The sequence below is a fragment of the Echiichthys vipera genome (genome assembly GCF_963691815.1).
Source record: "Echiichthys vipera genome assembly, chromosome: 16".
In the NCBI taxonomy this organism is placed as follows: Eukaryota; Metazoa; Chordata; class Actinopteri; order Perciformes; family Trachinidae; genus Echiichthys; species Echiichthys vipera.
Genome location: NC_139841.1, coordinates 29,013,834 through 29,040,040, shown reverse-complemented (window position 1 = coordinate 29,040,040; position 26,207 = coordinate 29,013,834). Strand labels below are relative to the sequence as shown.

The 26,207-nt window shown below is 44.2% G+C and overlaps 1 protein-coding gene across 1 annotated transcript; it reads left to right on the top strand.

Moving 5' to 3' along the window:
- Window positions 1-22,293, top strand: fgfr1b (fibroblast growth factor receptor 1b). Its single transcript, XM_083929675.1, has 17 exons — window positions 1-941; window positions 5,477-5,608; window positions 12,174-12,275; window positions 12,383-12,555; window positions 12,633-12,756; window positions 13,740-13,930; window positions 17,054-17,198; window positions 17,282-17,472; window positions 18,123-18,268; window positions 19,888-20,009; window positions 20,137-20,247; window positions 20,334-20,524; window positions 20,629-20,751; window positions 20,826-20,896; window positions 21,549-21,686; window positions 21,791-21,896; window positions 22,134-22,293. The coding sequence occupies exons 2-17, from the start codon at window positions 5,482-5,484 to the stop codon at window positions 22,233-22,235; spliced, it is 2,163 nt and encodes a 720-aa protein (XP_083785801.1). The 5' UTR covers window positions 1-941; window positions 5,477-5,481; the 3' UTR covers window positions 22,236-22,293.
- The last annotated feature ends 3,914 nt before the right edge of the window (window positions 22,294-26,207 follow it).

Genomic DNA, 26,207 nt, shown 5'->3' with positions numbered 1-26,207 from the left:
TGTGTGTGTGTGTAAGGCGGTTCCTCTCTCGGGCTGGACACTGAGGCGCTCCGGTGCGTGACTGGAGCTTTCCCTCGTTTCTCTCCGCAGCGTTTTTCTGGAGTTTGGAATCATTAACAAGGAAACGGCTGCACGAGGAGCAGGCTGGGGATCTAACCTTTGAGTCCGCGGGTACAAGTCAGCCCGGGACACACGGAGCCCGGGACACAAGTCAGCCCGGGACACACGGAGCCCTGGACACACGGAGCCCGGGACATAAGGAGCTGTGGACACACGGAGCTGTGGACACACGGAGCCGTGGACATAAGGAGCTGTGGACGCACGGAGCTGTGGACACACGGAGCCCGGGACGCACGGAGCCCTGGACGCACGGAGCTGTGGACATAAGGAGCTGTGGACACAAGTGAGCCCGGGACACAAGTGAGCCCGGGACACACGGAGCCGTGGACACACGGAGCCCAAGACTCACGGAGCTGTGGACACACGGAGCCCAAGACTCACGGAGCTGTGATCTGTGGACACTCTGATCCGTGGACACTGAGCTGTGGACACACTGATCCGTGGACACTGAGCTGTGGACACTGAACCGTGGACTCTGATCCCTGGACACTCTGATCTGTGGACACAGGGAGCTGTGGACACTCTGAGTCGTGGACACTCTGATCCGTGGACACACTGATCCGTGGACACTCTGATCCGTGGACACACTGATCTGTGGACACTCTGATCTGTGGACACACTGATCCGTGGACACACTGATCTGTGGACACACTGATCCGTGGACACACTGATCCGTGGACACAGGGAGCTGTGGGCACTCTGATCCGTGGACACTCTGATCTGTGGACACTCTGATCCGTGGACACACTCATCCGTGGACACACTGAGCTGTGGACACACTGATCTGTGGACACTCTGATCCGTGGACTGACTGAACTCAGGTAAAGAGGCGTCTCTGCTCTGCACACTCTGGTCTCTTGTTTTCCAGATGTGGAGGAGGAAGCAGAAGTGTCCCACTGAAGCGTCTCGGCTGCAGCTCTGTGTTGAACCTTTTCATCATCTGAAGCTTTCACTGAGAATCTTTTTAAACGTTTAACACTTTAAAACAGGACGGGCGTGTCACAGAGGAGGTTTTTATAAAATACAGGACTTTAATGTGACACGGAGGATTTTACAGTGAGGCTACTTTTGCATCGTGTTCCTTTTCTCTTCATACTTTAGTGAATAACACAAAGAAAACATGAGGTTCTTTAATAAAACATGAAGATTTGCTGCAGATTAAAGAGTCTGACTGTGAATTAAAGAGTTAAACATGAGACTTTTCTACATGATGCAGCTTTACTGTGAAACTTTAAGTGTATTTTGCAGATTCTCTAAATACTAATGCACAACTTAACCTGTGATGAACCTGTTACTTCTTTACACATTCACATGATTTTGACCAAACATGACGTTATTTTAAAAGTGTTATTTACTAAAGTGATAAAAGTAAAGGAACAAAATAAAACTGCCCTTTAAAAAAACAACTCTGTCACAAGTTCGTCCTGTTTTAAAGCGTTAAAGTTCAGAAGGATTCAAACTAAAAGCTCCAAAAAGTCTCATGTTTAACTCTTTCATTCACAGTCAGACTCTTTAATCTGCAGAAAAGCTTCATCAGTTATAAAAGTACGTCAGGTTTTGTCAAAATCATCTGAATTTCTTGCAATTACAGGTAAAGTTGTGCACTGTTTGTGTTAAAGCACACGGAGAATCTGCTGAATCCACTTAAAGTTTCACAGTAAAGCTGCATCATGTAGAACAAGTCTCATGTTTCACTCGTTCATAAACACTCGGACTCTTAAAAGTAAAGGTACAAAATAAAACTGCACTCTAAAAAAACAACTCTGTCACAAGTTCGTCCTGATTTAAAGAGTTAAAGTTCAGAAGGATTCAAACTAAAAGCTCCAAAAAGTCTCATTTTTAACTCTTTAATTTACAGTCGGACTCTTTCATCTGCAGCAAAGCTTCATGTTTTATAAATGACGTCAGGTTTTGTCAAAATTATCTGAATTTCTTGCAATCACAGGTAAAGTTGTGCACTGTTTGGGTTAAAACACACGGAGAATCTGCTGTTAGGGAATAGTCCAAACAAAACATGATCTTTAATAAAACATGAAGCTTTGCTGCAGATGAAAGAGTCCGACTGTGAATGAAAGAGTCAAACATGAGACTTGTTCTACATGATGCAGCTTTACTGTGAAACTTTAAGTGGATTTTGCAGATTCTCTAAATACTAATGCACAACTTAACCTGTGATGAAGCGTCGCTGTAGTGCAGAGTTACTTCTCTTCCACTAGTTACTTTACAACATGAGGTTATTTTAAAAGTGATGAAGATTTGCTGCAGATGAAAGAGTCCGAGTGTAAATGAAAGAGTTAAAAATGAGACTTTTTCTTCATGATGCAGCTTTACTGTTCAACTTTAAGTGTATTCAGCAGAAACTCCGTGTGCTTCAACACAAACAGTGCACAACTTAACCTGTGATTAACCTGTAATTGCAAGAAATTCAGATTATTTTGACAAAACATGACGTACTTTATAACTGATGAAGCTTTGCTGCAGATGAACGAGTCCGACTGTTTGGGAAAGAGTGAAATATGAGACATTACGGAGCTTTACTGTTGATACTATGTGAGTTATTTTGACAAAACATGAGTTTATTTAAAAGTGATGAAGCTTTGCTGCAGATGAAAGAGTCCGACTGTGAATTAAAGAGTGAAACAAGAGTCATTACGGAGCTTTTAGTTTGATTCCTTCTGAACTTTAACTCTTTAAAACAGGACGAACTTGTGACAGAGTTGTTTTTTTAGAGTGCAGTTTTATTTTGTACCTTTACTTTTAAGAGTCCGAGTGTTTATGAACGAGTGAAACATGAGACTTTTTCTACATGATGCAGCTTTACTGTGAAACTTTAAGTAGATTTTGCAGATTCTGAGTGTGCTTTAACACAAACCATGCACAACTTTACCTGTGATGGAGCGTCGCTGTAGTGCAGAGTTACTTCTCTTCCACTAGTTACTTAAAACATGAGGTTATTTTAAAAACATGAAGCTTTGCTGCAGATGAAAGTCTCCAACTGTTTATGAAAGAGTGAAATATGAGACATTACGGAGCTTTACTGTTGATACTATGTGAGTTATTTTGCCAAAACATGAGTTTATTTAAAAGTGATGAAGCTTTGCTGCAGATGAAAGAGTCTGACTGTGAATTAAAGAGTTAAACAAGAGACTTTTTGGAGCTTTTAGTTTGAATCCTTCTGAACTTTAACGCTTTAAAACAGGACGAACTTGTGACAGAGTTGTTTTTCAGAGGGCAGTTTTATTTTGTTCCTTTACTTTTGTTACTTTAGTAAATAAAACTTTTAAAATAACGTCAGGTTTGGTCAAAATCATGTGAATGTGTGAAGAAGTAACAGGTTCATCACAGGTTAAGTTGTGCATCGTTTGTGTTAAAGCACACGGAGAATCTGCAAAATCTACTTATAGTTTCACAGTAAAGCTGCATCATGTAGAAAAAGTCTCATGTTTGACTCTTTCATAAACACTCGGACTCTTTCATCTGCAGCAAAGCTTCATGTTTTATTAAAGAACATGTTTTCTTTCTGAAATCTGGTTACGGTTTCTGCTGTGACTGTCAGTGCCCGTCTCTCTCTCTCTCTGTGTCTCTCCCTCCTCTCTCTCTCTCTCTCTCTCTCTCTCTCTCTCTCTCTCTCTCTCTCTCTCTCTCTCTCTCTCCCTCTCCCTCCCTCCCTCCCTCTCTCTCTCTCTCTCCCTCCCTCCCTCCCATCAGTTGTTGGTGTGTTGGTATGTAAAGTATTCAGAGCTGCCAGGCGGCTGCAGAATCTGGTGTGTAGGTGACGGATCCAAGACAGGAAGTGGAAAAGGGAGGGAGAGATGGAGCATAAAAGTGTGTTAAAGAGTCCTCTAGGAGCATAAATGTGTGTTAAAGTGTCCTCTAGGAGCATAAACGTGTGTTAAAGTGTCCTCTAGGAGCCTAAACATGTGCTAAAGTGTCCTCTAGGAGCCTAAACGTGTGTTAAAGTGACCTCTAGGAGCCTAAACGTGTGTTAAAGTGTCCTCTAGGAGCATAAACGTGTGCTAAAGTGTCCTCTAGGAGCCTAAACGCGTGTTACAGTGTCCTCTAGGAGCATAAACGTGTGTTACAGTGTCCTCTAGGAGCATAAACGTGATAAAGTGTCCTCTAGGAGCATAAACGTGTGTTAAAGTGTCCTCTAGGAGCATAAACGCGTGTTACAGTGTCCTCTAGGAGCATAAACGTGTGTTAAAGTGTCCTCTAGGAGCATAAACGTGTGTTAAAGTGTCCTCTAGGAGCATAAACGTGTGTTAAAGTGTCCTCTAGGAGCATAAACATGTGCTAAAGTGTCCTCTAGGAGCCTAAACATGTGCTAAAGTGTCCTCTAGGAGCATAAACGTGTGTTACAGTGTCCTCTAGGAGCATAAACGTGTGTTAAAGTGTCCTCTAGGAGCATAAACGTGTGTTAAAGTGTCCTCTAGGAGCATAAACGTGTGTTAAAGTGTCCTCTAGGAGCCTAAACGTGTGTTAAAGTGTCCTCTAGGAGCCTAAACGTGTGCTAAAGTGTCCTCTAGGAGCATAAACGTGTGTTAAAGTGTCCTCTAGGAGCCTAAACGTGTGTTAAAGTGTCCTCTAGGAGCATAAACGTGTGTTACAGTGTCCTCTAGGAGCATAAAAGTGTGTTAAAGTGTCCTCTAGGAGCATAACCGTGTGTTAAAGTGTCCTCTAGGAGCATAAACGTGTGTTAAAGTGTCCTCTAGGAGCATAAACGTGTGCTAAAGTGTCCGCTAGGAGCATAAACGTGTGTTAAAGTGTCCTCTAGGAGCATAAACGTGTGTTAAAGTGTCCTCTAGGAGCATAAACGTGTGTTAAAGTGTCCTCTAGGAGCATAAACGTGTGTTAAAGTGTCCTCTAGGAGCATAAACGTGTGTTAAAGTGTCCTCTAGGAGCCTAAACGTGTGTTAAAGTGTCCTCTAGGAGCATAAACGTGTGTTAGAGTGTCCTTGTCACATGTCCCCCCCCTCCCACTGTGCCTCCGTCCCGTGCCCCGTGCTTTAGGGTCCTTGTCCCCCCCTCCAGGCCCGTTTGTACTGACACTACCTGGGCCTCGGAGAATGCTTCTTGCTGCCTATACGTCATCACGCCGTTCATTTGAACTTCTCTGTGTTGAGACGTGTCAGGAGCATTTCCATGTTACTGCCCCTCGTGTGTGTTTACCAGAGGGCCCTTCACACCTGCATGGTGACACAGGCAGCAAATGGTGTTTGTTTTAGAGAGTGTGTGTGTGTGTGTGTGTGTGTGTGTGTGTCTTCTCCTGACTGTAACTGAAGGACCAATCGTCTCTCTCTCTCTCTCTCTCTCTCTCTCTCTCTCTCTCTCTCTCTCTCTCTCTCTCTGGCTGCAGCGTCCATGTGTGAGGACAACATGTCTTCGTCCCCCCGCTGCTTCCAGCTGCTGCTGTCCTGCGTCCTCCTGCTCCTGCTGCTCCAGTTCCCTCAGACCGGCTCCAGACCGACCACGGAGGACACGGACACAGGTGAGACACCTCACACACACACACACACACACACACACACACACACGCCACGCACGGAGGACACGGACACAGGTGAGACACCTCACACACACACGCCACGCACGGAGGACACGGACACAGGTGAGACACCTCACACACACACGCCACGCACGGAGGACACGGACACAGGTGAGACACCTCACACACACACACACACGCCACGCACGGAGGACACGGACACAGGTGAGACACCTCACACACACACGCTGGTGGGCGGGACCTACGCCGACAGAATGAGACGCTCTCTCATTGGCCCGTCTCCAAACCTGGGATTCACATTAGTGCATTTCATCTGCAGTCAGACATGTTTTCATCGCCGTGTCAGAGAACATGAGGTCAACTGCATGTTAACGCCCCCCCCACCGCCCTGAGGATCATAAAGTGGGCGTGTCTTAAAGAGGAGACTCGTGGGGACCCGTTTACAGTCACACCGCGCTCAAATATAGCCTAGCTTTGGAGCGTTACTTAGCCTCCTTACGGGCTAGCTAGCACTGATGTTGGTACCAACAGGTTCTTTAGATCTTGTTCTGGTTCAGGACCCGAACATCTTCACTCTGCAGCGTCTGAGAGACGGCGTCAACAGAACCGCCGAGACTGTCTTTGTAACTGTTTCCAGTCATTTTGCATCTTTTTGTGGTGTTTTGCATCTATTTTTAGTCATTTTGCATCTTTTTGTGGTGGTTTTGCATCTTTTTGTGGTGGTTTTGCATCTATTTTTAGTCATTTTGCATCTTTTTGTGCTGGTTTTGCATCTGTTTTTAGTCATTTAGCATCTTTTTGTGCTGGTTTTGCATCTATTTTTAGTCACTTTGCATCTTTTTGTGCTGGTTTTGCATCTGTTTTTAGTCATTTAGCATCTTTTTGTGGTGGTTTTGCATCTATTTTTAGTCATTTTGCATCGTTTTGTGATGGTTTTGCATCTTTTTGTGGTGGTTTTGCATCTGTTTTTAGTCATTTTGCATCTTTTTGTGGTGGTTTTGCATCTATTTTTAGTCATTTTGCATCTTTTTGTGCTGGTTTTGCATCTATTTTTAGTAATTTTGCATCTTTTTGTGGTGGTTTTGTATCTGTTTTTAGTCATTTTGCATCTTTTTGTGGTGGTTTTGCATCTATTTTTAGTCATTTTGCATCTTTTTGTGGTGGTTTTGTATCTATTTTTAGTCATTTTGCATCTTTTTGTGCTGGTTTTGCATCTATTTTTAGTCATTTTGCATCTTTTTGTGCTGGTTTTGCATCTATTTTTAGTCATTTTGCATCTTTTTGTGCTCATATTTGGTTGTTTGGTGTGTACTTGTGGTCGTTAAGAATCTCTTTGAGATGATATTTTTGGGGTAATCATCCATGAACACACGTCTGGACGGGATCTCTAAGGTACAGCCCGTTCACTCATGGAGCTGTTGAGTCCGACTTAAAATACGCCTTTCAAAATACTATTTCCTGTTCCAAACGCTCCATCAGACCCGTGAACACCATCACTTCTTCCTTCACTCAGACGCTTTTTCCTCAATAGGAAAGTGAACAAATGAAAATAGTTTCTTTACTCAGGTAAAGTTAAGAAGAACATTTAGATTTTTCCACGGTGTGTGTGTGTGTGTGTGTGTGTGTGTGTGTGTGTGTGTGTGTGTGTGTGTGTGTGTGTGTCTGTCCCTGTGTGTGTGTGTGTGTGTGTGTGTGTGTGTTTTTAAACTCTGTGTCATATAAAAGCTTCTAAAACCTTCCACTTTAAGAGGAAAGTGGCTTTTTAAAAAGGTTTGGAAGCATCTGAAACTGGTTAGAGATGTTTGTTTCATGGTGGAGCCGAGGCTTGGCTCTCAGGGTGCTGGTTACAGTGTGTGTGTGTGTGTGTGTGTGTGTGTGTGTGTGCGCGCCCCTCCTCCCATCTGGACTCCAGCTGATTCTGTTGTTTTTCCGCCTGTAAATTCTTGTTTTTCTCAGTGAAGAACAAATCAAACTTAACGTCTCCTTTAAAAACAAAGGCTGCTTTTAATTCCCCACCTCGCTCGTTGCTCGCTCGTCGCTCGCTCGCTCGCTCGTGTTCCCTCCCTCACGCTCTCCAGATCACCCCAGTAAACTGTTCCCGTAAGCGCCGGGGGCCGGTCTGAGCCCCGTCGGCGCAGGGACGCCGCTCTGTTTAGGAACTCTTTGATGTGTGGGAACAGAAGCTGCACGTTTACGCTCCTCTGTAGTTTCAGCGCCACAACTGAAGCTCTCTCTGCGGAGAGTCCAGCTGAGCGCGTGTCTCCGCGGATCCTTTCTGTGTCCGCCTTCATCAGATCCACTTCACACAGGAACCGTTTCACACATGAGAGACAAACGGACAGAAATCCACCTCACAGTGAAAGAACACCTGCTTTTATAATCATTAAGTCCTTCGTTCTTTATTTTCAGTCGTTTCATTTAATTTCTGTTTCGCGTTGTTGTTGCTGTGATTGGTCGTAGGTCATGTGTGTGTGATGTGTGTGTTGCTGTGTGTGTTGTGTGTGTTCCTGTGTTCCAGTGTGTGTGTTGCAAAGTGTGTTCTTGTGTGTGTTCCTGTGTGTGTTCCTCTGTTCCTGTGCGTGCTGCAGTGTGTGTGTCCCTGTGTGTGTTCCTCTGTTCATGTGTGTGTTGCTGTTTGTGTTGCAGTGTGTGTTCTTGTGTGTGTTCCAGTGTGTGTTGCTGTGTGTGTTCCTCTGTTCCTGGTTGTGTCCCTGTGTGTGTGTTTCTGTGTGTGTTCCTGTGTGTGTTCCTCTGTTGCAGTGTGTGCTGCAGTGTGTGTTCCTGTGTGTGTTCCTCTGTTGCAGTGTGTTCCTGTGTTCCCGTATGTTGCAGTGTACCTGTGTGTGTTCCTTTGTGTGTTGCTGTGTGTGTTCCAGTGTGTGTTGCTCTGTTCCTTTGTGTGTTGCTGTGTGTGTTCCTGTGTGTGTCCCTGTGTGTGTTTCTGTGTGTGTTCCAGTGTGTGTTGCTCTGTTCCTGTGTGTGTTCCTGTGTGTGTTGCAGTGTGTGTTGCTCTGTTCCTGTGTGTGTTCCTGTGTGTGTTGCAGTGTGTGTTCCTGTGTGTGTTCCTCTGTTGCAGTGTGTGTTGCAGTGTGTGTTCCTCTGTTCCTGGTTGTGTCCCTGTGTGTGTGTTCCTCTGTTGCAGTGTGTGTTGCTGTGTGTGTTGCAGTGTGTGTTGCAGTGTGTGTTCCTGTGTTCCCGTGTGTTGCAGTGTTCATGTGTGTGTACCTGTGTGTGTTCCTTTGTGTGTTGCTGTGTGTGTTCCTGTGTTGCTGTGTGTGTGCAGTGTGTGTTTCTGTGTGTGTGATGCAGTGTGTGTGCTTTGTGTGTTGCTGTGGCGACAGCTCCTGTCTGCTCGTCTGTGGAGCAGAAAGCCTTAAAACCAGGAGGGTCAGAGGTCAGAGGTCAAAGGTCAGAGGTTAACTGACCTACGAACAGATTCATTCTTAAGCGTCTTGTACGAGTGATTGAGGAGAACCTGCACAAACACAGTTTACGGGGTCCAGAGCGCTCGGGTGCAGTTGACTTTAGTTTTGTAGATTATATATTTCATCACTTTGAAGCTTTTTTATAAGTTTTAAAATCCTAAAATAAAATAATAATGAACAGGTTTCCTAATTTCCAGGTTTGGAACAATGTTTGTGTTGTTTCCAGATTATTCTCTCACTTCCTAAAATCAGAAATATGAATATTTACAAATCAAAACAAGTTCATTGACGCAGCTCAGCCGACCTGTAAACAAGATGGCTGCTGAACGGGTTACCATGGTTACCGGTAGCCGTGCGACTGCAAATCTCCTTTATTGGATATTTTCCATACATTTCATTTCATTCATGATTTATTTTTATGTATTAATATTTGATATATGACGATAAGTATGTTTCATTAAGAGCCACAACACAAATGTGAAAATGTCTTTAGTTACTCGGCAACACGACGACACACAGTCAGAATTTAACATACGTGTGAAAGTTGGATTTTAAAACCATTTATTTACAGAATAAGCTTCACTGCATCACTTTAGATCATCACTGCATCACTTTAGATCATCACTGCATCACTTTATATCATCACTGCATCACTTTACATCATCACTGCATCACTTTATATCATCACTGCATCACTTTATATCATCACTGCATCACTTTAGATCATCACTGCATCACTTTACATCATCACTGCATCACTTTAGATCATCACTGCATCACTTTAGATCATCACTGCATCACTTTATATCATCACTGCATCACTTTATATCATCACTGCATCACTTTACATCATCACTGCATCACTTTATATCATCACTGCATCACTTTAGATCATCACTGCATCACTTTACATCATCACTGCATCACTTTAGATCATCACTGCATCACTTTATATCATCACTGCATCACTTTATATCATCACTGCATCACTTTATATCATCACTGCATCACTTTATATCACTTTATATCATCACTGCATCACTTTATATCATCACTGCATCACTTTACATCATCACTGCATCACTTTATATCATCACTGCATCACTTTAGATCATCACAGCATCACTTTATCTCATCACTGCATCACTTTAGATCATCACTGCATCACTTTACATCATCACTGCATCACTTTATATCATCACTGCATCACTTTACATCATCACTGCATCCCTTTAGATCATCACTGCATCACTTTATCTCATCACTGCATCACTTTAGATCATCACTGCATCACTTTAGATCATCACTGCATCACTTTAGATCATCACTGCATCACTTTATCTCATCACTGCATCACTTTAGATCATCACTACATCACTTTAGATCATCACTGCATCACTTTAGATCATCACTGCATCACTTTATATCATCACTGCATCACTTTATATCATCACTGCATCACTTTAGATCATCACTGCATCACTTTATATCATCACTACATCACTTTAGATCATCACTGCATCACTTTATATCATCACTGCATCACTTTATATCATCACTGCATCACTTTACATCATCACTGCATCACTTTAGATCATCACTGCATCACTTTAGATCATCACTGCATCACTTTATATCATCACTGCATCACTTTATATCATCACTGCATCACTTTATATCATCACTGCATCACTTTATATCATCACTGCATCACTTTATATCATCACTGCATCACTTTACATCATCACTGCATCACTTTATATCATCACTGCATCACTTTATATCATCACTGCATCACTTTACATCATCACTGCATCACTTTAGATCATCACTGCATCACTTTATATCATCACTGCATCACTTTATATCATCACTGCATCACTTTAGATCATCACTGCATCACTTTACATCATCACTGCATCACTTTAGATCATCACTGCATCACTTTAGATCATCACTGCATCACTTTATATCATCACTGCATCACTTTATATCATCACTGCATCACTTTACATCATCACTGCATCACTTTATATCATCACTGCATCACTTTAGATCATCACTGCATCACTTTACATCATCACTGCATCACTTTAGATCATCACTGCATCACTTTAGATCATCACTGCATCACTTTATATCATCACTGCATCACTTTATATCATCACTACATCACTTTATATCATCACTACATGTCTTTATATCATCACTGCATCACTTTATATCATCACTGCATCACTTTATATCACTTTAGATCATCACTGCATCACTTTATATCATCACTGCATCACTTTATATCACTTTATATCATCACTGCATCACTTTATATCATCACTGCATCACTTTATATCATCACTGCATCACTTTAGATCATCACTGCATCACTTTATATCATCACTGCATCACTTTATATCATCACTGCATCACTTTATATAATCACTGCATCACTTTATATCATCACTGCATCACTTTAGATCATCACTGCATCACTTTAGATCACTTTAGATCATCACTGCATCACTTTATTCAGGTGTACTGTAACTTACTGCTGCTACACTGTGCTTTACTGTAACTACTGTAACTTCCAATGCTGCTGCACTTTAACACTGTTGTCACTTATTTACTTTGTACTTATTTTATTTAATCTGCTGCTAAACTTCACGCTGCGTATTGTTGTTTATTGTATAAACCTGCGTCTCTATCAGACTTAGTTATTGTTTGATTGAAATGATGTTTTATGCTTTATCTTGATGTGATTGATGTTTTTATGCTTATTGTTACTCTGATCCTTTCATCTTTGTGTTCAAACTGTTGCACGATCATTTAGATCAATAAAGCTTCTTGAATCTTGAATCTTGAATCTAAAAACAGGTGTTCAGATGTTTAATATTGACTGAAATATCTGCAGAGAAGTCTGGAAAAGTCTGGAATTAAGAAAATGAAAATGTGGAGGAACCCTGAATCCACTAACTGCTGTTTTCTTTCCTTTGTATCTGAGTTTTTAACGTGTTTCACCTCCTTCACATCACGTTTCTGCAACGTTTGATCCATAAAAACCTGCAGAAAACTGATTCACGGATGATAAAGACGTCTCCTCTGAATCATGTGACCTTGTTTTGTAGCAGACGCAGTCAAATCCTCCGAAGACGAAGAAGACGATGAGTCGTCGTCGGAGGAGAACAAACTGTCCAATGAGCTGTCGACGAGCACCGAGCAGCTCCAGGGTGAGCATCGAACGTTCCTCCGCGTCCCTTTGTACCGCTTTGTGTTTCTGTGTAAAAAGCACGAGTCAGCGTTCGGACGGCCCTGACCGTGTCTCCTCTTCTGTTAGCGTCGGCGCCTCAGTGGGTGACGCCGGACAAGATGGAGAAGCAGCTCCACGCCGTTCCCGCCAGCAGGACCGTGAAGTTCCGCTGCCAGGCGACGGGGAACCCCGCCCCCACGCTGCGCTGGTTCAAGAACGGGAAAGTGTTCAGGAAGGACCAGAGGATCGGAGGGTTCAAGGTTCGTTTCTTTACCGGACAACAGGACAGACGTGAGGCCACATGTTCGATTTCTTCATCTCTTCGTTTCTCTTTCAGATCCGAGACCACATGTGGACCCTGATCATGGAGTCCGTGGTCCCGTCTGATAAGGGGAACTACACCTGCGTGGTGGAGAACGAGTACGGGAGCCTCGAACACACGTACCTGCTGGACGTCGTTGGTAAGAACAGCTGCCTTTGACCTTTTATGAGCATCAGCGGATTCACGTCCTCCTCGCCACAAAACTCTGATTCTCTGATGTTTCTAAAGATTATCTTCTGTTGTGTGACGTTTGTTCTCAGTATTTTATATTCCCCCGGGGTAAAATAAATCAGTATTTAAGGGCGCCCTCCCACTGTGCCTCTGTACCGTGCCCCAGCACGTGTCACGGCTAAAGTCTGGTTCCTTTGACCAGTGTGAGTGCAACCGTACCACGTCTAGGAGCGGCACGCTTGCCGTCCACGGCCCGTTTGGGAGAGGTGGGCTTTAGTAAAGCACGTTTGCACGTGTACGAGCACGAGCGTGCGCACGTGTACGAGCACGAGGCCTACGGCGGTTCTGAGGTCATTTCCTGTGCGCCTGTTGGGACGTAGAAAAAAAAAGGAGGGTTTACCGTTAGCTAACTGTTTCAACCATTTACCTTTAGCTACTATTTCAACTGTTTATCCATGTTTGGCTAACTTTTTATCCATTACTGTTAGCTAACTATTTCAACCATTTATCCATTTCTTTTAGCTAATTAATATTTTTTAGCTAACTATTTCTACTGTTATTGTTTTTTTTAGCTAACTGTTTCAAGCATTTACCTTTAGCGACTATGTCAGCTGTTTATGCATGTTTGGCTAACTTTTTATCCATTACTGTTAGCTAACTATTTCAACCATTTATCCATTTCTTTTAGCTAATTAATATTTTTTAGCTAACTATTTCTACTGTTATTGTTTTTTTTAGCTAACTGTTTCAAGCATTTACCTTTAGCGACTATGTCAGCTGTTTATGCATGTTTGGCTAACTTTTTATCCATTAGGCTACTGTTAGCTAACTATTTCAACCATTTATCTGTTACTTTTAGCTAATTAATAATTTTTAGCTAACTATGTTTAAAGATGCTAAAGGACTGTGTTGCTGCTCTACGTCTAACCGTCACTTAACGGTCTTTTGCAGAGCGTTCTCCTCACAGGCCCATCCTGCAGGCCGGTCTGCCCGCGAACCAGACCGCGGTCGTGGGTCGTGACGTGCAGTTTGTGTGTCGCGTGTTCAGCGACCCGCAGCCTCACATCCAGTGGCTCAAACACATCACGGTCAACGGCAGCAGAGAGGCGCCGGACGGACATCCGTACGTCCTGGTTCTGAAGGTAACGGAGCCGGCACTCGCAACATATTCAGTTGCTATGGTTACGAAACAGGAAAGAACAGAAAATCCTCAAAAAAGCTGAAGTGGAGAATTTTTGAGGTATTTTTGCTCAAAAGGATCAAATATTAGAATAGTTGTCAATATTTTTTGTCGAATCAACTGTTTTTTAGCTCTCCATCTGTAATTTTCTGCCGTTCAATGACAACGATATGAAAAAAGTTAGTTTGGTGACGTGGTGAAGCAGCGCGGCATCATGGGAGTTGTAGTCTCCTCGTCTTTCAGCTTCAAAAACAACATTTTATTCCTAAAAACTTGGAGAAAATAGATTTGTTTTATGGATTTGATTAAAAGAGATACCTGTAAAAACCTTTGACCCTTAGATTTCAACAGAACCTTTGAAACTCTATCTAATGTTCACATTTCTGTTCTGGAAATGCATGAAAATAATAAATATGCATATTTAATAACGTTCAGACGGGGACTGGAAAACCTGGAAAACATTTGAATTTCAGTTTGGTGTTTTCTCGGGTTTTAAATAAAGTGATCAACTATCAACTTTTTATTCATTTCTTTTAGCTAATTTATAATTTTTTAGCTAACTGTTCCAACCATTTACTTTGAGCTACTATTTCAACTGTTAATGCATGTTTGGCTAACTCCATTAGGCTACTGTTAGCTAACTAATTCAAACATTTGTCCATTACTTTTAGCTAATTAATAATGTTTAGCTAACTATTTCTACTGTTGTTGTTTTTAGCTAACTATTTCTACTGTTGTTGTTTTAAGCTAACTATTTCTACTGTTGTTGTTTTTAGCTAACTATTTCTACTGTTGTTGTTTTAAGCTAACTATTTCTACTGTTGTTGTTTTTAGCTAACTATTTCTACTGTTGTTGTTTTTAGCTAACTATTTCTACTGTTGTTGTTTTTAGCTAACTATTTCTACTGTTGTTGTTTTTAGCTAACTATTTCTGACTTCGTTCGTATCTGAACCTTTGCTTCTTCTGTCAGCTGCAGCGTGCTACGCTGTCAGGGTGACTTCTGTGAGTCCTGACTTTTAAAGAGAAATGTGTCTGCGTGCGCGCGTGCGCGTGCGAGTGTGTGTGTGTGTGTGTGTGTAACCTTCACTGTTGCTGGTGGTGATTCAGACGCTCTTTAAACTGCATGATGCTGGTTCCATGTGTCTGACAGAGTAAAACCACATCAGTGATGAGGGAAGGCGCTGGGCCTCTGTGGTTTTCAGCCCTGCACGGATTAAAAATGCTCCTTTTTTGACAAAGAGCACGTTTGAAACTTAACTCCTCAGTTATTTTTCTCGTTTCTTAACCGTAAATGTGAGAAGCACCCGCCCCACGAAGCTGAATCATCACACTACTGTAGTTCTGTCACTCTGGTCCCCTTCATCAGTTCCTAATGTATAATAATATTCATTATATAAAACTGGATATTGTTCATTGTTTTATAAAACAATTGAACATTATTATATATTATTATAATGTCATTATTTAGCTTGGATTGGAATTGTTCCACTACTGCTACAACTACTTTAAAGCTGAAACTTTTATCTAACTATCGACTAACAACTGCTTATCCATTAGCGTACTGTTAGCTAACTATCAACTAACAACTGCTTATCCATTAGCGTACTGTTAGCTAACTATCAACTAACAACTGCTTATCTATTAGCGTACTGTTAGCTAACTATCAACTAACAACTGCTTATCCATTAGCGTACTTTTAGCTAACTATTAACTAACAACTGCTTATCCATTAGCGTACTGTTAGCTAACTATGAACTAACAACTGCTTATCCATTAGCGTACTGTTAGCTAACTATCAACTAACAACTGCTTATCCATTAGTGTACTGTTAGCTAACTATCAACTAACAACTGCTTATCCATTAGCGTACTGTTAGCTAACTATCAACTAACAACTGCTTATCCATTAGCGTACTGTTAGCTAACTATCAACTAACAACTGCTTATCCATTAGCGTACTGTTAGCTAACTATCAACTAACAACTGCTTATCCATTAGCGTACTGTTAGCTAACTATCAACTAACAGCTGCTTATCCATTAGCATACTGTTAGCTAACTATTAACTAACAACTGCTTATCCATTAACATACTGTTAGCTAACTATCAACTAACAGCTGCTTATCCATTAGCATACTGTTAGCTAACTTTTAACTAACAACTGCTTATCCATTAGCATACTGTTAGCTAACTATTTCAACTGTTCATCCACTTTCAACTGAGTTTTTAATCCATAACATTAAGCTAACTATTTAGGCTGTTTATGTTTTTTAACTATTGTTTTTTAGCTGACTATCATTTAGCTAACCATTTCAACTGTTCATCAACTTTTACCTAACACTTTTAGCTAACTATGCTTTTAGAATTTCAACTGGTTATCAACTTTCAACTAACTTTTTTATCAATAACTTTAAGCTAACTATGCTTTTAGCTAACTATTTCATGAATTTACTGTTAGCTAACTATTTAAGATGTTTATCAACTTTAATCTCATTATTTTAATTATTATTCTAAGCTGACTATCCTTTAGCTAACTATGCTTTAAGCTAATTATTGCATGAATTTACTGAAAGCTAACTATTTCAACTGTTTATCCATGTTAAGCTAATTTTTCTTTCCAATACTTTTAGCTACTTTTTGGATGGACGTACTCTTAGCTAACTATTTATCCATGTTAAGCTAATTTTTTAATCCAGCACTTTTAGCTAACTATTGCATGAATTTACTGTTAGCTTACTATTTCAACTGTTCATCCATGTTAAGCTAATATTTTATAATTTATTCACAGTCGTGTTGAAACGTGTTTTGCAGATTTTCTGACCATTTTAAATCCTCTATCGTTAACATTCGTGTGTGTGAGTTTGCAGTATTCTTCTTTGCCTCTGTTGGCACATCGCTGCCCGTCTTTACCGTTACCACAGCAACTGCAAACAGTGCAAGGAAAGTGACAGCAGGGATGTGAAGCGTGCAGCCTGCGTGCTCGTAAACGCATCAGTCCAGTGATGAGGGAGCCGGATGGCACTGAGAGCCGCGTGCTCCCGTAAATGAACACATTAGATTACGTTTGACGTCACATTTCTGTCCCAGACCGCAGGTTTGAACACAACGGATAAAGAAATGGAGGTTTTGAACCTGAGGAACGTGAGTCTGAACGACGCGGGCGAGTACACCTGCCTGGCAGGAAACTCCATCGGGGTCTCTCATCACTCAGCGTGGCTCAACGTCGTCGACGGTACGTCACCAACGCTCTCTGCTCATCCTGCAGGAGGGATTTCATAGTATCTGAGCGGTGTTTGTGGTTTTTCTCCGTGTCAGACCTGCCGCCCGCTCCGCTGCCCTCTCAGACGTACCTGGAGATCTTCATCTATTGCCTGGGGTTTTTCATCATCTTCATCCTCACAGCCACGGCGGTCGTCTGCCGGCTCTGCTGCGCCCCGAAGAAGAGCGACTTCAACGGGCAGTTAGCCGTCCAGAAGCTGGCGAAGAGCCTCCCTCTGCGGAGACAGGTAAAGGCTCATCTCTGCTCCGTTTGGTGCGTAAATAGAGACGTTATGTTGTCAACGATCGAACCGTCTCCGTCCTATTTACATGTGACCTGTACGTTGAACCACAAACTGTCTAAAAATGGACATAGCGTCTCCGTCAAGGTCCGTTCACTGAACTTGATCCAATCGTACTCGCCTACAGGAGTCTCCATCTTGTCAGACTTTGACTCTGCCTCATTTCCTCTGACCAAAAAAGGGCATGTATGTGACGTTGGGGGGAGGGGCGTACATCCATCTGGCTGACGTTCACCTCCGAGGAGAAGTGAGGGCCAGAGGCTAGCTGTCACTTAAGAGGCCACGCCCCTAATTATTCATAACCTTTACCCTCCAATCAAATAAAAACTAGCCCCTCCCCCTCAGTGTTGTCATGGAGATCTGAGCTAAACACACAGACTAGAATGTTCTTTTGTCCTTAAACAGGTTTAATGATGCTGTGTAAACGGCCTGTTTAACATGGGGCTCAATGAGAAACTGCTCTGTTATGAAACCTGCCCCTAGTGGACACTCAGAGAACTGACGCTGACCGAGCTTCCTGATTGGACCAAACAGGAACAGGAAGCTGTGGGCGGAGCTTGAGTGAGACTCTCATGGCATCTCTCCTCCCTCCGCAGGTGTCCGTCGAGTCCTCGTCCTCCCTCCAGTCTGGGATGTGTCTGATGCGTCAGTCTCGTCTCTCCAGCGCGACCACGACCATCCTGACAGGAGTGTCCGAGTACGAGCTGCCCTACGACCCCGTCTGGGAGCTGCCTCGAGACAGGTAGGAGCACCTGCAACCACCTGTCTCACTGTCTCACTGTCTCACTGTCTCACCCTCTAACTGTCTCACCCTCTCACTGTCTCACCCTCTCACTGTCTCACTGTCTCACTGTCTCACCCTCTAACTGTCTCACCCTCTCACTGTCTCACTGTCTCACTGTCTCACCCTCTAACTGTCTCACCCTCTAACTGTCTCACCCTCTCACTGTCTCACCCTCTCACTGTCTCACTGTCTCACTGTCTCACCCTCTAACTGTCTCACCCTCTCACTGTCTCACTGTCTCACTGTCTCACCCTCTAACTGTCTCACCCTCTCACTGTCTCACCCTCTCACTGTCTCACTGTCTCACCCTCTAACTGTCTCACCCTCTCACTGTCTCACCCTCTCACTGTCTCACTGTCTCACTGTCTCACTGTCTCACCCTCTAACTGTCTCACCCTCTCACTTTCTCACCCTCTCACTGTCTCACCCTCTCACTGTCTCACTGTCTCACCCTCTAACTGTCTCACCCTCTCACTGTCTCACCCTCTCACTGTCTCACTGTCTCACTGTCTCACTGTCTCACCCTCTAACTGTCTCACCCTCTCACTGTCTCACCCTCTCACTGTCTCACCCTCTCACTGTCTCACTGTCTCACCCTCTCACTGTCTCACTGTCTCACCCTCTCACTGTCTCACTGTCTCACTGTCTCACCCTCTAACTGTCTCACCCTCTCACTGTCTCACCCTCTCACTGTCTCACTGTCTCACCCTCTCACTGTCTCATGTCTCACCGTCTCACTGATTCACTGTCTCACTGTCTCTCCCTCTCACTGTCTCACCGTCTCACTGCGTCTCTTCCCTCGTGGATCACGTCTCACTGTCTCACCCTCTGACTGTCTCACCCTCTCACTGTCTCATGTCTCACCGTCTCACTGATTCATTGTCTCACCGCCTCTCCCTCTCACTGCGTCTCTTCCCTCGTGGATCACGTCTCACCGCCTCACCGCCTCACCGCCTAACTCTCTCACTGTCTCACCCTCTCACCCTCTCCCTGTCTCACCTTCTGACTGTCTCACCCTCTCACCGTCTCCCTGCGTGTGTTTTATTTTACAGAAGATGAACAGTTTGCTGCAGTGACACTTTACAGAGCTGTAAAACGCTGACTCACACTTTAATAAACCTCATGAGTCGTCTGTTCAGCTTTAGACTTCCTGGGTCACATTTCAACACCATGTTTTATATTTGCATCTATTTTTAGTCATTTTGCATCTTTTTGTGGTGGTTTTGCATCTATTTTTAGTCATTTTGCATCTTTTTGTGGTGGTTTTGCATCTATTTTTAGTCATTTTGCATCTTTTTGTGGTGGTTTTGCATCTATTTTTAGTCATTTTGCATCTTTTTGTGCTGGTTTTGCATCTATTTTTACTCATTTTGCATCTTTTTGTGGTGCTTTTGTAGAATTTCATGTAGAATATGTCACAGATCTGAAGGAAAAATAGTTATTTTTATCAAAGTCAGCAACTTCCAGTCAAAAACAAAGATTAGTGAGATTATAATGAAGTGAACAGAATGATCTGTAGCGTGCTGGTGTCACTTTGACCCCGCTGTACACTGACATGAAGCCCGTGTGCTCCTCAGGCTGACGCTGGGGAAGCCTCTGGGAGAAGGATGCTTTGGTCAGGTGGTCCTGGCCGAGGCCGTCGGCGTCGACAGGAACAAGCCCACGCGCCTCACCAAGGTGGCTGTGAAGATGCTGAAAGGTGAGCGCTGCTTTCTGAACGCAACCGCTGCAGAGTTTGAACCAGAGACGTCAGCATCATGTCACCGTTTCAAACATGTCTTTGTCCTTGTTGTTGTTGTTGTTGTTGTCGTTGTTGTCTTGTGCAGCGGACGCCACAGAGAAGGACCTGTCCGACCTCATCTCTGAGATGGAGATGATGAAGATGATCGGCAAACACAAGAACATCATCAACCTGCTGGGAGCGTGCACGCAGGACGGTGAGTGTGCATGAGTGTGTGCACGTGGGCCGTCAGTGCTGATGTGTGTGTACGGATGTTAGAGACTCCTCCTCCTCCTCCGTCAGGCCCTCTGTACGTGGTGGTGGAGTACGCCTCGCAGGGGAACCTGAGGGAGTACCTGCGCGCCCGGCGCCCGGCGGGGCTGGAGTACTGGAGCGAGTCCAGGCAGGCGTCTCTGGACACTCTGGAGATCAGGGAGCTGGTGTCCGCCGCCTACCAGGTGGCCAGGGGGATGGCGTACCTCGCCTCAAAGAAGGTCAGTGCCCGTGGCTCTGCGAGCTCAGCGTCTCGCTCTCTCTCCTGACGATAACGCAGTGAACTCTGAGCTTCCTGTGAGTGAAAGGCGGCGTCTCCTCTCAGTGCATCCACAGAGACCTGGCAGCCAGGAACGTGCTGGTCACCGAGGACAACGTGATGAAGATCGCAGACTTCGGCCTGGCCCGGGACGTCCACCACATCGACTACTACAAGAAGACCACCAACGTGAGGCTCCGTTCTCAGTGGGAGTCTGTGGCTGATCTGAGACCTGTTCTGACCGAACCTTCATGTTCCCACAGGGTCGTCTGCCCGTCAAGTGGATGGCACCGGAAGCTTTGTTCGACCGCATCTACACGCACCAGAGTGACGTGTGAGTCTTCCATGTGGTCATTTTGCATCTATTTTTAGTCATTTTGCATCTTTTTGTGCTGGTTTTGCATCTATTTTTAGTCATTTTGCATCTTTTTGTGCTGGTTTTGCATCTATTTTTAGTCATTTTGCATCTTTTTGTGCTGGTTTTGCATCTATTTTTAGTCATTTTGCATCTTTTTGTGCTGGTTTTGCATCTATTTTTAGTCATTTTGCATCTTTTTGTGCTGGTTTTGCATCTATTTTTAGTCATTTTGCATCTTTTTGTGCTGGTTTTGCATCTATTTTTAGTCATTTGGCATCTTTTTGTGGTGGTTTTGAATCTATTTTTAGTCATTTTGCATCTTTTTGTGCTGGTTTTGCTTCTATTTTTAGTCATTTTGCATCTTTTTGTGCTGGTTTTGCATCTATTTTTAGTCATTTAGCATCTTTTTGTGCTGGTTTTGCATCTATTTTTAGTCATTTTGCATCTTTTTATGCTGGTTTTGCATCTATTTTTAGTCATTTTGCGTTTCTATGTCGTCGTCTTGTTTCTCTGTGGTCAAAAATAATCTGACTTCAGTCCTGGCCTGTAGGCAGATTATTGTGACGGCTGGATGAAGTCGGCCATGTTGTTCTTCTGAGCGTGTCTCTGTCGTCCCCGTGTGCTGCAGGTGGTCGTTCGGCGTCCTGCTGTGGGAGATCTTCACCCTCGGGGGCTCGCCGTACCCCGGGGTCCCTGTGGAGGAGCTCTTCAAGCTGCTGAAGGAGGGACACCGCATGGAGAAACCCTCCGCCTGCACACAGGAGCTGTGAGCGCACACACACGCACGCACACACACACGCACGCACGCACATGCACACACACACACACACACACACAGCTGCAGAGGTTTGATGCTCTGTGTTCCATCAGGTACCTGATGATGAGAGACTGCTGGAACGCCGTCCCGTCTCGCAGACCGACGTTCCAGCAGCTGGTGGAGGATTTAGACCGAACGCTTTCTCTGATGGCGAACCAGGTGACGTGTTCTTCACTGTGTTCACACTCTTCACACACTCTCACTGCGACTGTGTTCAGTGAAACACACACAAATACTTTACGTCCGTCCGCGGAGTCACAGTCACAGTGAGAGTGAAGTTTCAGAGTTAATATGTTTCTGATTTCCTTTCCCTGGATCCTCGACCTTCGTTTCTCTGCTTCACGTCTGTTCGTTCGCTCAGATTCTCGTAAACATCACGTTGTTGTGTCTCTGCAGGAGTATCTGGACCTGGACCTGGACCTGGACCAGGACCAGGACCTGGACGCTCCTCTGGTCCAGTATTCTTCCGTCTCGGCTCATTCCTGCAGCTCCACATAGGCGCCCAGGGACCTGTCCTCCTCCTGGATCTCCTTCACTCCGTTTCCTCTGCTGCGCGGGGGCCTGTGGCGGGGATGGGGGCCTGTGGCGGGGGCGGCGAGGGCCTGCGGCGGGGGTGGGGGCCTGCGGCGGGGGCCTGCAGCAGCAGCGACGGCGGGGGCCTGCAGGTCCGGAGGAGCTGTGAGCAGCGGCCTGATGTGAACAACAGCTGGACTGAGCCTCAGGACGCAGCTCACACAGCAGCTCCTTCATAAAAGACTGAGAGAGCGTCTCTGCTGCTGCTGCTGCTGTGTTCATAACAATAATAATAATAATAATAATAATAATAATAATAACAATAATAATGTGTGAATATTGTAAATAATAATAATGTGTTTTATGGACGAACTGGATTTAGAAGAGAAACATGAAACGAAAGGGAAACGTAAATAACAACATAAATCTATAAATGTGTAAATAATATTTGACCTTTGTGTTCCTCACTAAAACTACGCACACGTGTCACGGCCACACCACGTCAGTATCCTGTTAAAGCGTGGAAATATCGTGTTATTACGATAAACGTCTTGCGCTCTAACGGGATCTGACGCTCCACGACTCCACACTGTTTTCACTCATGTATTTATTTTGCTCCAGTCTTTTGTTGCCAAAGAAGAAGAAGAAGAAGTTCCACGTCAGCGCTGAACTTCTTCTCCAGCTGCTTCACAGGAAAAGCTTCAGTCCAACGTGTAAAATAACGGATTAACAGTGTTTTTACTCCAGAGGAGACGTCGTTGTAATTAAATGTACAAATGTTCGAATCTGCGTCCGTCTCTTTTCTTTCAGTCAAACTGAGTGTGGAGTAATTATGGCTGTGAGGGATCATGGATGAATGAAAGAACTGGATACATCTATTTTTAGTCATTTTGCATCTTTTTGTGGTGGTTTTGCATCTATTTTTAGTCATTTTGCATCTTTTTGTGGTGGTTTTGCATCTATTTTTAGTCATTTTGCATCTTTTTGTGGTGGTTTTGCATCTATTTTTAGTCATTTTGCATCTTTTTGTGCTGGTTTTGCATCTATTTTTAGTCATTTTGCATCTTTTTGTGGTGGTTTTGCATCTATTTTTAGTCATTTTGCATATTTTTGTGCTGGTTTTGCATCTATTTTTAGTCATTTTGCATCTTTTTGTGCTGGTTTTGCATCTATTATTAATCATTTCGTGTGTCATTGTCGTCATCTTTGTCTCTGTGTGGTCTTGTTGTGTCCATCTTTAGGCATTTAGCATCTCTTCGTAGGCAATAATCCATCCGTTGTTTGTGACGGGTTGTGAAACTTTAAGTCACTGGGGAAACGTTTTTTTGGCACCGTTTGGCGGCTGTCAGATGAAGCACTTCCTGGAGGTCTTTCTATATTTGCAGAATTATTCTTTTTAATTGACAAACCTCATCATGTGTCTGTGGTGGCAAAATTCAAACAGGATTAAAATATAACTGTCTCTCTCTGTTCACTGTGTCTGACCTGTGGCCCGGCCGATGGGACCGGCTCGGCCTCGAGAACAGGAACCTGCAGAGGACGATAAAACCTCCTCAAGACAACAGGAAGAGTCCGCGTGATTAATATATGTGAGGGGAAAGAGACGAACTGTGGGAAGAGAAGCTTGTTCAGGGGGCCTCTGCACACACACACACACACACACACACACACACACACACACACACACACACGCACACACACACACACAGGTCCTGTGGACGTCCATCATGCAGTTGTGTCTGTGACATCTTCTTCCCTCTGCAGCCTCTGGATGACTCCACACACACAGATTCACTTCCAGTCTCGTAATAAATTGAATGAGAACGACCTCCGGCTCCTTCCGTCCTGTCTTCAGCTCCGTTTCCCCCTCAGACGTCTTCCCTCAAAATCTGACTCTTTTCCAGGGAAATGTTCTTGTTTTCGTTGAAGCCGAGGACAAATGTTCTTTTTTCTTTTGGACGGCTCTCAGAGGAACAACAAAGTAATTTACTGTCCAATGAAAACCTGCAGTATTTGGATGTGAGTTTGTCTTCAGCAGGATGACGATGATGATGATGATGATGCATAAACCAACACACTGGGCAGAGAAATACACTGAGAGCAGCTGTTGTTATAGCAACAATAGCAACGAGGGCTCTGAGACTTAAAAGTAGATGCAAAACCTCCACAAAAAGAAGCAAAATGACTAAAAATAGATGCAAAACCTCCACAAAAAGAAGCAAAATGACTAAAAATAGATGCAAAACCAGCACAAAAAGATGCAAAATGACTAAAAATAGATGCAAAACCACCACAAAAAGATGCACATGACTTATTGTTGAAAGTATTGTGATGTACATCAGATAAAGATTAACGACAGGATGAAATATGGATTTTGATAACCATGCTGTTGCAGCAGAGGGTTAAACAGCAGCAGGTAAATAACCTGCTGACTCAGCGGTGTGTGTGTCCGGGCTGGAGGCGTTAAAAGCCTCTCACTCAGCCGCCTGTCACAGAGGTGATAGCTGAGCTGATAATGGCTCCTCACCTCCGGGTTACGGCCCATTAACTCCCATCAGGCCGGGGGAGAGAGACACCGGGCCTCCCCCCCCCCCCCCCCCCCCGCTGTGAGGGGCCTCCCCCCCGACAGCAGCACAGGCGTCGCTGCACAGCCCTCATTTCCAGGAAGGAGAGCCGTTAAACTGCAGCTGGAAGAACACACTGCTGCTGCTGCTGCTGCTGCTGCTGCTGTTACTGCTGCTGCTGCTGCTGCTGCTGTTACTGCTGCTGCTGCTGCTGCTGCTGTTACTGCTGCTGTTGCTGCTGCTGATGTTACTGTTGCTGCTGCTGCTGTTACTGCTGCTGCTGCTGCTGTCACTGCTGCTGTTACTGCTGCTGCTGCTGCTGCTGTCACTGCTGCTGTTACTGCTGCTGATGTTACTGTTGCTGCTGCTGCTGTTGCTGCTGTCACTGCTGCTGCTGCTGCTGCTGCTGTTACTGCTGCTGCTGCTGCTGCTGCTATTACTGCTTGGTGGCTTGGTTTCAGTCTGGACGTGTTACAGTTTGGTTGAACGAGCTGCTCAGTCCGTGTGTTTCCTGCAGGAGGCTGTTGTCGACGGCAACAGCAGCTAAACGTTAAAATAAATCAACACAAGTGTCGACTATACTTTAAATATTTCCCCCACTTTCCCGGCAGCTCTGTTTAAATTCACGCGGAGAACACAGAAGCCGACATCTCTGCTCTCCTCAAAGCCACCAGACTCACAGAACTCAGGAGCTGCAGGTCAAATCACTGTTTCTGTCAGTGGAGTCTGGAGGCTTTGAGGAGAGCGTTTCTTCTCTCGTTTCATTAAAAAAACATTTATTTACGCCTCACATCCACGCTTTCGTCACACTGATCACTGAGACGAGACACGCTTTCATACATCACGTCACCACGGCTACTATCACTGACAACACTATTTTTAGTCATTTTGCATCTTTTTGTGCTGGTTTTGCATCTTTTTGTGCTGGTTTTGCATCTTTTTGTGCTGGTTTTGCATCTTTTTGTGGTGGTTTTGTATCTTTTTGTGGTGGTTTTGCATCTTTTTGTGCTGGTTTTGCATCTTTTTGTGGTGGTTTTGCATCTTTTTGTGGTGGTTGTCACATGTTGACGTCCGCAGCTTCGACAGGTTTTGATAAAAGAACATGTGTTTTATCAGGGTGTCGTGTGTTTGACGGGTCATGTTTGTGCAGGTCTCTCTCTCTCTGTCCTGCAGGGCTCTCTCTCTGTCCTCTCTCTGTCCTGCAGGGCTCTCTCTCTCTCTGTCCTGCAGGGCTCTCTCTCTCTCTCCTGCAGGGCTCTCTCTCTGTCTGTCCTGCAGGGCTCTCTCTCTCTCTGTCCTCTCTCTGTCCTGCAGGGCTCTCTCTCTCTCTGTCCTGCAGGGCTCTCTCTCTCTCTCCTGCAGGGCTCTCTCTCTGTCTGTCCTGCAGGGCTCT

Bases quoted from the DNA above. Each gene is read 5' to 3' on its own strand.
- fgfr1b (XM_083929675.1), top strand. From the start codon at position 5,482: ATGTGTGAGGACAACATGTCTTCGTCCCCCCGCTGCTTCCAGCTGCTG. The intron at 21,687-21,790 runs GTGAGCGCACAC...GTGTTCCATCAG, and splicing joins TCCGCCTGCACACAGGAGCT to GTACCTGATGATGAGAGACT. The intron at 21,897-22,133 runs GTGACGTGTTCT...GTGTCTCTGCAG, and splicing joins TTTCTCTGATGGCGAACCAG to GAGTATCTGGACCTGGACCT.